Source organism: Garra rufa, chromosome 9, assembly GCF_049309525.1.
Source record: "Garra rufa chromosome 9, GarRuf1.0, whole genome shotgun sequence".
NCBI lineage: Eukaryota > Metazoa > Chordata > Actinopteri > Cypriniformes > Cyprinidae > Garra > Garra rufa.
The window spans coordinates 36,379,549-36,392,565 of NC_133369.1; the positions used below are offsets into that span (position 1 = coordinate 36,379,549).

The following is a 13,017-nucleotide window of genomic DNA, read 5'->3' on the forward strand; positions in this document are numbered from 1 at the left end:
AGTGCTTGGTTAATGTGTGAGAACAATCTTCATCGTGTCTCTCACATCACAAAAATTTAAGCTCGAAATTTAAGCTTCCGTGAAATTCTGACTGAAGAGAAAGAAGTGAAGAGATTTTAAATGTGAAATGTTAACTATCTTTGAGCTCATTTGTGGCACACTTTGTGGCTAAATAAATAAATAAATAATAAATAAATTCAAATGATCTCTGTTTTTCAAAAAAATATCAATCAATAAAAATAGAGGTCATAATGAGTAACTTAAAATGGAATTAAATGAGAAACTGAAATGAAAAAAAGTGGCAAACTTGTAATTCTATAAAACCATTTAAATACATTCTTCTATTAAAATGTGCTATTTGAGTTGTAAAGTTGTTTAAATAATATTCTTTTACAGTTGTTTTAGGGTTTATTGATCTACATTCTCATGTTGATGAAGGCATAAATCTGAATGTTCACAGAAACATTAGTGACTTTTTTATTTGTCTTTTTTTCCGTCACTATACTTTTCATTACTATTTACTATTTTAATGTTTATGGATTGACCACATTTACTTCTATTGTAAGTGCTTCACTGTATCCCTGATTTTGAAAAGCAGGAACAAGTCAAATTACTTTTTTGTGCAAATCAATATACTGTAATACAACAAATGCTGTCGACTGAACAGTGCAGAATATTCCTTTCTAAAATGTTGTGTTTGGACCTTGTCAATATAGTACATCGAGGCCAGAGAATAAGTCTTGGCAGCTTTTGATAAAGTTAACTCTCTGAAATCCCAGGAAAATGCTTTTATGATGTAGTCTCTAATCTGCAGCCCAAGGCAGTGTAAAAGCAGCCTTGGGTCAATGCCTTAAAACTTTTGTTTTCCAATCAAAGCAGAGAAAAATAAAACTCTTGAGGAGTCCTTTTTCTTTAGGATAGAGGAGAAAATTAGTATGTCTACGAGACAGCGAAAGTCAAGAGCAGAGCAAGCACCACTTAAGTACAACTAGGTTTTTACTTTAAAGTAAAACTATTAGCCTGTTAACCAAACTTATCTTGGTCATTTTCTTGGTAAACTTCTGTCTAGAAAAAAAGAGCATGTAATGGTGACGGAAAGAAAAAAGGCTGGCACATACAGTAACCTCCCAAGACTTTGACATTTTTCTTTGTCAAACATGTGCATTCAAGATGGTTGTATGATTCAGATTTAGTCATGGCGAGTAAAAACACTGTGGGAAAACCAAAGACTATGGCTGATTTTCTTGCATAATGTTCACATGTCCTCTCAATCCAAGTTGTCATAGAAACAAGAACTTACTTGTTTGATGTTATTGAAAGCCAGTAATTAAGTGCAGCTCACATGGGCACATGCATGTACAGGTACAACATAATGAGGACACAAGCTTACCACAGCATTTCCTTTGCTTGATTAACATCAATATAGGAATAAAGTATACATCTATCTGGATGATTTATTTATTTATTTATTTATTTACCACAATAATGAAAAAGGTGGATTTTAAGTCTGTGATGTTTAAATTTCAGCTCAATAAAACCAACCCACAAAGAAAGCATTACTGTGCTCCTCTCTGCCCCGCCTTTCTGAAACGCTTCAATTTTTACAAAACTCATAGAGAATGGGATTTAGGGACACCGACACTACAGTAGAGGCTGGGTAATAGTGGAGATAGATGTTAAAATATATGTGACCCTGGACCACAAAACCAGTCATAAGGTTAAATTTTACAAAACTGAGATGTATACATCATATGAAAGCTCAATAAATAAGCTTTCTATTGATATATGATTTGTAAGGATAGGACAATATTTGGCCGAGAGACATCTATTTGAAAATCTGGAATCTGGGGGTGCAAAAAAATCAAAATACTGAGAAAATCACCTTTAAAGATCTCCAAATTAAGTTCTTAACAATGCATATTACTAATCAAAAATTACTTTTTGATATATTTATAGTAGGAATTTTACAAAAAATCTTCATGGAACATGATCTTTACTTAATTTCCTAATGATTTTTGGCATAAAAGAAAAATCTATAATTTTGACCCATACAATGTATTTTTGACTATTGCTACAAATATACCCCAGCGACTTAAGACATATATTAAACTGTTAAAAACACATTAGAATGGAGAACGCCTTCTGTGTTATGAACTGCCATATCTGCTCTCATGCCCGGAGTGGAAACCGGATCTAAAATGAAGTGCAATTTTCTGCTTTTCTCCAGAAGGGGTTCAGAAAAAAAAATGGCAGCTGGCAGCAGGAAGTACCTGCCATTGACAGCCGGAAGCCAGTTACTGGCATTCGGAGGGTAGGAGGAACCTGCCACTTGGTGACAGCCAATCAGCATCGACCAACTTGGCAGCAACCAATCATATGCAACTACGACAGACACAATTGGCAGTGTTTGTTGGAGCGGTACATTTTGAAATTAATGATCGGAGTAATGAGTAATTGTTGCCTTGTATGTTTGATTTTAACTTTTATGTTAGCGAACGACAATGTAACTGTCTACTATAGTTAATTGTTAATCTTAATATGTTAGTGGGCTACCGTTTACTATTAAAAATTAACATGATAAAATAATCTGACATCATACAAAGCCCGTTACGAATTTAAAGGCTTTATTAATCAACCGCAACAATGTTGTTTCTTGAAATACTACAAATGTAAAACTGCTTAAATTATTGCCCGTGTACTTTTGTAATTCTGTCTTTAATCAGTTTACAGAATTTTTGAATATATATATATATATATATATATATATATATATATATATATATTGGTCTCTCTATAAAAATTTTTACACACACATATTTTATATATATATATATATATATATATATATATATATATATATATACTTTTATTTGATAGATTTAATCGTATAGTACACAGTAATGACTTATATAAAAATTGGTATGTATTTGTTTATAAACGTTTTATATATAGTTGTTGTTGTTGTTTTCTTCCCCTCCGAGCGATAGCTGACGTCCGGTTTTAGTGGCAGGTACTGTCGGCAGCCACTTCCTGCTGACAACTGCCAATTTTTCGCTGAACCCCCTCTCCTTTTTAGCTTGAAACAACACAATGGTGAAAGCAGCTCAATAATAAAAAAATAAAAAAAAACATCTTGACCAAAATCTGGCTTTGTCATTTGTATTTATTAGTTATAATAGATTCATAATCCCTGATTCACTTAAATGTGTAAGTGCTCACGCTATGAGTAATGTACAAAACACGTTTGGGAATGTTATGCTTGATACAGCTCGTTACGATCACTCTCCGTGTTCATAAATCAACCGTTGATTCATAGTTCTTGTATTTGTTCCATTTCCAGTCCAGTAAAAGTTATTTGGTGTAGTGCTTTCACAATGATTTAAGAACTGCAAGTTTACTTCACTTCAGAACATTCATTCATGGACTTGCGCTGCAAAAGTGCATCTCAGACGAAATTTACTAGAAAAGTGTGTCATAATATAGCTCTGTAAATGATTAAAATTTAAATTCACGTCTCGCGCATCTTTGAATGGAACATATATGCACCTTTCAAACTGGAATCATTCCGAAATAACCTGTGATGTCCGCAAGGCACTTACTGTACTTATGGTCAAATAGCAAAAAAATTTATTAAGTAGTAAGAGATACACAAAATGTGCAGAGTGGTGGGTCGCTTACACGTGTTTATTTTATCTAGTAGATATATCAAGCAAACATAACACCATGTCTGCATTTGTGACCGTAGAACGAGAAATAACAAGCACTACTCTACACTGCTCAAAACTCGCATTTGAATAGTCAGTACTGAATTCTTTAAATATGAAAACGTACTTAAAGGCCGTCAGTCAGAAGCGCAGACTATCCTTGCAACATTGGAATTGCCCCACTTTATAGCCTAAACCCTATGTGTACAGCTGGCATTGTAAGCTGCTCTCCCAGGTTCAGGAAACAGTCCTCCGTGAAATGCGCATCACCCACTCGAATATTTGCAGTGTACGGTTTATTGAGTACTTATTAAGTAGTAAGAGATACACAAAATATGCAGAGCGGTGGGTCGCTTACACGATCAACTGGCTGAGATCAAGCAATAGTGTGTTTATTTTATGTAGTTATATACCGTGCCACTTAATTATTAAAAACTGCAAAAAAGAGAAATCAGTTTGGTCCTGTGTGCGGAACGATAGAAGGCGACCGTATGATTTCTATTAGTGTGTATCATGTTGTGTATGAGTCGTGTTCTGGCCACACGACTGAGCGCTTGAATGAACACAAGGGATTCAAATATTAGTCCATTTATTCTAAGCAAATGCAAGCAGCTCTTTAAAATATTAACGTAAATGTAGTCGTTTTTTACTACTGGTGATTTGTATTTGTTGTCATTGAGCGCTACTTAGCGTGTCCCTATACATGGCTGCGACTACCCAAAATGCAGTGCGCAGTGACATAGATTCCCATTCTCTATTGTTGATGGAAACCGAGGTGTTCTCTGATTGGCCAGCTATCCGGTGCATTGTGATTGGCCTAATACCTCAAGCGTTTGACGGAAATGTTAAACCCCTTACCATGCCATTTTTCGGTGCAAAGAGACAGAAACAATAAAACCCATTATAAATGAGGCATTTGTTGCATCCAGTAGGGACACTTATTCATACTTTCTTTTTAAGCGTTGTGTTGCGCTGCGCAAACATAACACCATGTCAGCATTTGCGACCACAGAATGAGAAACAACAAGCACCTCTCTACACTGTTTAAAACTCGTGTTTGAATAGTCAGTACTGAATTCTTTAAACATGAAAATGTACTTAAAGGCCATCCGACAGAAGCGCAGACTGTCCTTGCAAAATTGGAATTGCCCCACTTTATAGCCTAAACCCTTAGTTCTCCGTTAAAATGTGCATCACCCACTCGAATATTTGCGTTGTACGGATTCAGAACAGTGTTGTAAATATAACTTAGCCACTGATTTATAGATGTGTCCTCATTTGGAAGGCCAAACAAAGTATTTTCGCAATGAAACACACTGCGTCTCCACAACATGGTGGCTGCAATAATACTACAGCTGGTAAAAGTTACGCCTTGTTTTTTTCCATATACATATGGGCGGTGTTACGCTAATCTACTCACCCCATGACATGGACAAGTGGGGGCGTGTTTGAACGAGCCGTTTTAGGGAGGTGTGGCTGAGTCTTAACTTTTATAATAAATATCTTTTTGGTTTTGAGACTTTAAGCTTTACAACTTTACAGATCTTATCTATGCACAAACAGCTTGTAAAACTCCAAAGACAAAGGGAAACAAGAAACTGCATCATATGACCCCTTTAAGTGATGAAAAACAAGCCAACATGAGAACTTTTGCTTGTACTTCCAGCAAGACATTGTAAAATTTAATGTATATTTAATTCTCACCTTCATGTCATTTGAAACCTATAAAATCATTCATCTTCGAAACACACACACACACAAAATATTTCTAATGAAACCTAAGAGACTTCTGTCCCTACATTAAAAATTCATGCAACTCAAATTAATAAGCTTCAGAAAGTTCATATGAATTGTGCAGTTTATTCCTAGTCACAATCACTTTATATCTTAAATAGATTTAATTTACAGTATACTTCTACTCACACATAAACACAACGATCAATACACATAGAGAGATTTAATCAATATGATGAATGGAAGCTCAAAGAACAAACCTCATTTGCTTTTGCGGAAGCTGAAACGTGTTTACCACATTTGAGCTACTCTACTGTATGTGTCAATAAAAGCCTGAATTAAATCTGTTCATCATATAAAGTTATTGTGTCTCTTCAAGAGACTTGAATTAACCTGCTTAATTCATTTGGATTTCTTTAACAATGTATTTACACTGCCAGTCAAAAGTTTTTGAACAGTAGGAGTTTTTTAAAGAAGTCTCATCTGCTCACCAAGCCTGAATTTATTTGATCCAAAGTGGAGCAAAAACTGTAAAATTGTAAGCATTTTTACTATTTAAAATAACTTTTTTCTATTTTAATTTATTTTAAAATGTAATTCATTTATGTGATTTCTAAGCAGATTTTTTTTGGGCATCATTACTCCAGTCACATGATCCTTCAGAAATTATTCTAACATTAAGATTTGCTGCTCAAAAAAAACATTTAGAAAGTTCAGAAGAACAGCATTTATCTGAAATAGAAATCTTTTGTAACATCACTTTTGATCAATACATTTTGCTAAATGAAAATATTAATTTCTATAATTTCTATCCAAATAAGAAAAATCAGATAAATGCTCATCTTTTTATCTTTCTGTTAATCAAGGAATCCTAAAAAAAATGTACTCAACTGTTTTAAATACTGATAATAACAATAATACAAAATGTTTCTTGAACAGAAAATTTGCATATTAGAATGATTTGTGAAGAATCATGTGACACTGAAGACTGGAGTAATGATGCTGAAAATGTAGCTTTGATCACAAGAATTAATTGAATTTTAAAATACAATCAAATAGAAAGCAGTTATTTTAAACACTAAAAATATATCACAATATTCCTGCTTTTGCTGAATTTTGGATCAAACAAATGCAGGCTTGGTGAGCAGAAGAGTCTTCTTTAAAAAAAAAACATTAAAAATCTTACTGTTCAAAAACTTTTGACTGGTAGTGTATGAAGTGTTAAAGTTTGGTGGAATGGACTTTTTGGATTTTCATCTAATTCTTTAATAACAGCTTCTTTTTTCTTGAAAAAAAGAGAGGAAGTATGACTAAACAGTTGCATATCCATGACATTTTGTTTGTATGTTGTAGGAAAAAAGAACTAGGCTTAGTATCCAAGGGGAAGTCAGATGTTCTCATGACTAATACCTATTCAGTTTGTGGAAAATGACATCATGACAGCATCACGCTGTTTATTATGAAGCCAAGACTCCTCAAGTTAATTTTAGCCACCGATGCTGGATTTTTATTCATACATTTTTCCTTGTAATGTAATTTTATTATAGATTATGAACTCCTTATGTTTAGAAAACTGACTAATCAATGAAAATAAAATAGAAAATAGAATAGAAATTACTTAAGTGGACCTCCTTCACATATTCTAATAAAACTAAATTGCACAATAGAGAATTTAAAAAAAGAAAATGACACAAGAATACAAGCAGAAGTATACATTACATGACAGTGGAGTGATCAGGAGTGTACCTGAGGTTATGATGAAGTCAAATCACAAAAAAAAAATCTCAGACTGATAGAGAATTCCCAAAGGTAATGGTGTGATCGACCGGCTGCTGTAAGCTTGATGGACAGGGGTTTGTTCGGTCATTTATGAGTGGCTCACTATCTAGGGAGCATTTCCTCCAGGTCAGCGACCACGTAGGCCACCACGGCCCAAACAGCGGAACACAGGTTCATCTCCTCTGGGTTTTGGACGGTCATTGTGTCACCGTCGCTGTGGTGGAACCAGAAGTACCTCTGGTCTGCAGTGTGCAGGCTGGCGCCTGAGAAAATAAAATACATAATGAACAGAACTGAAATGGTGTGATTCTGTTTCATATGTGTGAAAATTGTCCTTCTGCCTTAGAATATTAAATAGTCTGGCTTACGTCTGCTCTTTAAAATAGTTCATCCAAAAATGAAAATTCCATCGTCATTTACTCACCCACATGTTCTTAACACACATTCATTTTCATGCAGTTATATAAAAATTATGAATACTTTAAATCTTCTGAAGTCATATGATAGCGTTTGTGTGAGAAACTAATATTGGAATAAAATGGCATGGAATTAGAAAAAAAAAAAAAAATTCTCAGAATTCTGAGTTTGCATCTCACAATTGTTTTGTGTTTCTGCTACAGAATTAAAAAGTGAGTATTATCTCACAATTCTGACTTCACTATAAGATCAGAATTTCAAGGAAAAAGAGTTGTGAGATAAAATTACGCAATTATCTTTTTTTGGGTGTGTGTGGAGAAAAAGAGCTTCTAAACGATTGTTGGGGATAATGGACGTGAGTTAAGTAATCAGATTACTTTTTCAAGTAAAATAATGCATTACTTTACTTTAATGCATTACTAAATTTACGAGAAAATATCTGAGTTACTTTTTCAAATAAGTAACTCAGGTTACTTTGTTTTACCATTTACTCATTGACACCTCTCCTGTCCAGACCAGAGACACTTCCTTCAGCCAAAGCTTATTAATTTAGTTTTTTGTGTGAAAGGGCCTTTACAGTTGCCAAAACTATGGGTTTTCTGCACTGTAAAAAAAAATAAAATTGGCCAAATTTACAGTAAAAAGAAATGTCAGCTGTGGTTTTACCGTAAAATTTTTACCGTAACAACCGCAATAGTTTTAACTTAAATTTACATTTAAATACTGTAATTTCATTAACTGATTTAATGTACATTGAAGTACTGAAATCTGTTTTGTTCCTTTGTGGGAATGTCAATTTACGGTTATTCACTGTAAATTTTACATTCTTTTTCACTTCCGAAAACGGTATACTACCGTAAGATTACATGCAATGTCCAATACAGTTTTTCATTGTATACAGTAGGGGAACTTACCGTTAATCATTTAACAGGATTTTATTGTAGCATTTTTACAGTATTTTACCGTTAAATTCATGGTCATTTTGCTATTTTGTTACAGCGTGTTATTGAAAATCAATAAGCAAGCCCAGCCCAGATGACAAAAAGTAACGCAAATGTAACATAATGCAATTCTTTTCACAAAAAGTAACTAAGTAACACAATACGTTTTTTATGGAGTAACGCAATATTGTAATGCATTACTTTAAAAAAAAAAGTCACCAAAACTGTCCATAACAAACAGACTAGCTACTGCATTTTCAGATAAAAAGTGCTGTTTTTATCATCTGAACCACCAAAAGATACCAAAGTGACTTATATAATGCAGTGCATTTTTATTTTACTTTTACTAAATTTGTTTGGGCTTGCCATTTATTATAAATGTTTTTTCCTGTTCTTTTCTGAACACTGTTAAATTGAAATGTTTTGTTGTGGAGTGAGGGGAACTAAGATACATAATTTTAACATATTACCGGTATAATATATTATTTCTTAATGTAGTAATATAATGTGACTGTTAATAGACTGACATGATTATCTGTTTTTTTCTTTTCTAAAAAATGCTATTTTAAACCGGTGTGACTTATAATAAAGTGCAACTTATTTTCAGGAAATTACGGTTTGTCAAATATCTGTACAAATAATTATTTTGAATCATATCTGAATGATTATCTTATTAGATGCATCTGGTTCCCGGTTCAATAATTTAATGGTTGCTGCATCTGATTGAAAGGGTAAAAAAATAATTTTGTTATAATCATATAAGTTTCATTTTGTTTCTCACGCAAAGCTACCATATGGCTTTAGAACACTGGGAATATAACACGAATGACATCAACCAATTTTATGATTCATTTATAGTGCTTTTGTGTCATATTTAAAACTTGAAAGCTCCAGGCGACTTTCATAGTAACAGCATGAAAAAAAAAAGTCTTCAGAATTGTGCTTCTTGCATTTCAGTGAAAAAGGAAGTCATATGAGTTTCGAATGACATGGTGTGTAAATTACCATTCATTTCGGAGCCATTACAAAACGACTCCAAGCTATTCTTTTTGTTTAGTTTTAAACTCTGTATGGGTTTCCATATTCCTAGGCCTTGATCCAAGTGATGCTGATGACAAGCTGACCATGGCAGTGACTCATTAACACAGCATCACTCATGCAAAATCATTTTAAGATCAGTGTGACATAAACATTCACAAAAACGTTTTCTATATCCCACTGCAGGCCTCTTGCTCTTTGTTTGAAGCAATAGAATCCAGAATGCATGTGGTTGCAGTTAAAGCCTGTTTGCCTGCCATCTATTTCTGTACTGATCCCATATGTGAACAGGCACCAGCCACAAGATTCTTTATTCCCCTGGAAATTCAGGGACAGAGTTTTGTTTGACCTTAGAAGGGTGCTTGGTGAAGCATTGCTTATTCCCTGCCCTAGAATCAATAGTGTGAGGTGTACGGTGCAGTGAACTGAAAAAACTGCGCAGGGTTGAGGCTATGTTCCAACAAACCTCGAATGTAAGTCAGGTTTTCAAAACATCTATTTGGCTTTATATTCAAACATTATAGTTTACAATGCTACTGTTGAAATGAGTTATTTGCAATCTGCCACAATTACTGGAATTTTGCTTGTTGAGTGAAACTCTATCTAACCTCAATTTTATGAAGCTACGAGAATACTAAAATGCCGGCTACTATGTCAGCTCCTATGTGGTACTCTTGTGATCACGTGGCAACGACTGACAAGGAAGAGGAAGAAATTGTTAAATAAAGTCGTTATTTTTGTTGTCTTTGTGCACAAAAAGTATTCTTATAGCTTCTTGACATTACGAACCAATTATATTATTTTTGGGTGAACTATCCCTTTAAGCAGAAAGGCTGTTTTCAGCTAACAGTAGATAATAAGAAATGTGTCTTGAGCACCAAATCAGCATATTAGAATGATTTATAACTAGAAGGATCATGTGACACTGAAGACTGGAATAATTGCCATTACAGAAAAAAAAAATGTTGATATTAAAACAAAAAAAAAAGTTTATTTTAAATTGTAATATTAATTGTAATAATATTTTTGATCACATAAATACAACTTTTCTGAGCTTAAGAAACGTACAGTATCTAAAAAGAGAACGTATTTTATCAAACTCTTATTAAGGGTTCAACCGCGTAGCGCTGAAATTGTTAGAATGGCCAAGATTCAGCAATCTCCATAAAACTGATCGGGCAGACCAAACCATAAGTCGTAGAGACTTGAAACTTGGAGGGATGGTAGTACTCACAATGTCACCAAGGCTCACCCCAATCGACCAAACGGGGGTGCTAGAGCAATCAAAAGTACGAAATCGCTCATAACTCCTTAACTGTTCATCGCAGGCATCTAATGATGTTGGAATCCTTGGCTCAGATTCGTCCATCATTATTGTGAAATTGTTGGATATTTTGCATTTTTTTGAAAAACTTTCGCAAACTAATTCTAGGTTTTTCAACCGATCGGAACCAAACCAGTGCAGGAAGACCCTCTGGACTGTGAATATCACTAATTATCAAAAAAAAGTTTGATTTATAAGAACTTTCGACTCTCCGTCGCGAAGGGACACCAAAACGTTCGAAAGCCCTTTTACTAAAAGGGCTATAACTTTTGAACGGAATGAGATATCTTCGCCAAACTCAAAACGAGTATGTAAGAGCTGAATCTGAGGTCAAATGAAATAAGTCATGGAGCTTGGCCACTTGGTGGTGCTTTAAGAGGTAAAAAAACATAAAAACAGCCATAACTAAGCAAACGTTATGCTCTTGGTTCAAAGTAGCACAAGTGGCTATAAGGACATCTGCGTATCTTAAAAAACATCGCCACCATAGGCACTGCTGTGACTGTCAATCAAACCAATCAATCAAAAAAAAAAAATCTGCTTTTGTGAACTAGTCCTAAGTTTTTCGCTCAACCTGGAAAAAACATTGCAGTACAATTCTCTGGACTCTCTAGGTCAATAATTATCAAAAATAATAATAATAAATTTACCCTTTGGGAAACTATACTGGGGTTGTTTAGAAAAGGGGCCTGTCTAAATATACCCAAAAGCCTATAAAGCCTAAACAAAAACTCAAAACTTCAACAAACGTGGTGAGCACATGCGACAGGTGATTCTAAACAAGCATGCAAAGTTTTAGGGAGATCGGACTACATCTGCCGCTGCAACAGTCATAAATGTTAAAAAAACATACTATTTCTATCGTAAATTACCAGGATTTGCCAAAAATGTTGCAGTGAAATAATATGTAATGTCTTTTTCATATGTGCTTAAATGTCTTAAAGCGCTGCTTGCAGCTATATTTCTGCTTTTGCTTTTTTTGAGTGTTACTGATTGTAGGCTTCCTTTAACACTGAAGATAAATACCCATAATACTTCATCGCATTTGCAGCCCATACTACCATATCCAACAGCAAATACAAACCGTATCAAGCTCCGCATTTGAGTTGGTAAGCTGCCATGACTGTAACAGAAACCACCTTAATTTACATCTTTAAACTTGAGAGAAGCTGTTGAAAGGCAATGCCAAGATTTCATGTTTGAGTTTGCAGCTCTGTCAAGGGGAAAAACTACAGAGCAACTTGTGATTACACATCAAATGCAGCACAAAATCTTCTGTTGTTTGAAAACAGAAACCAGCTCAAGTTGCTCTGTGTTGCTGCGGCTGTTTAGACAGCTGTGCGAGTGATTCATTTGTTTAACGTGTTGGCTATAAACTTGAGCGGAATTTCGCCATACATTTCTACATGCCTCCCGCTGCGTTCATTTTTCCTGCAGTGATGTCATAGTCAATTCATCTGATAACACTGTGTGCAGTGCAGTGGGGGGAACAACCGATCCTCTTGTGTGCCGCAGTTCATTGGCGGTTAAAGCAATCAGACTGGTGACTACAGACATTAATGAGATTTATCCATTCTAATGCTCAAGTAATTTAATATGATGATGAGAGAAGGCAGTATAGCTGCCATGCGTGACTTTTCACAGGAGCTAATGACTGCTTATACAGTGGGGTCCCAGGGTCTGAAATCACATTGTGAAGCAGAAACAAAGAAATGTTATGACATAAACGGAGCATCAAATATTTATATTTCATGGTCACTAAATCACATGTAAGCAAATCTGTGACAAAGACCATGCAAAGTACAAAAGGTCAGATATTCTTGCTTCCACTAAAGAACAAGATGCTCAAGATGCTCTTCATTTCAAATTTTTACTTAAAAGAAAATAATGTAAAGGGGAAGTATCTTCACCAGAGGTGTCAGACTTCTGAATCTTACTGTTAACTCTTAAACCAGAAAACTGCAGAGACGACACTCCAAACAGATATGCTACAAACAGATATTTTTTCTTTGTAAATATTGAAGATACTGGTCACGGTTTGTTATTTTAATAGCAATAGGAAAAATCAATAGTCATAAAA

The 13,017-nt window shown here is 34.5% G+C and overlaps 1 protein-coding gene across 1 annotated transcript in view; it reads right to left on the reverse strand.

The window, feature by feature from the left end:
• Window positions 1-5,544: 5,544 nt before the first annotated feature.
• LOC141343121 (carboxypeptidase Q-like) overlaps window positions 5,545-13,017 on the reverse strand; it is a 71,421-nt gene continuing 63,948 nt past the window's right edge. The window contains exon 8 of the mRNA XM_073847722.1: window positions 5,545-7,480. Coding sequence (XP_073703823.1) covers window positions 7,320-7,480 — 161 coding nt within the window. The 3' untranslated portion in view covers window positions 5,545-7,319. The remainder of the gene's footprint in view (window positions 7,481-13,017) is intronic.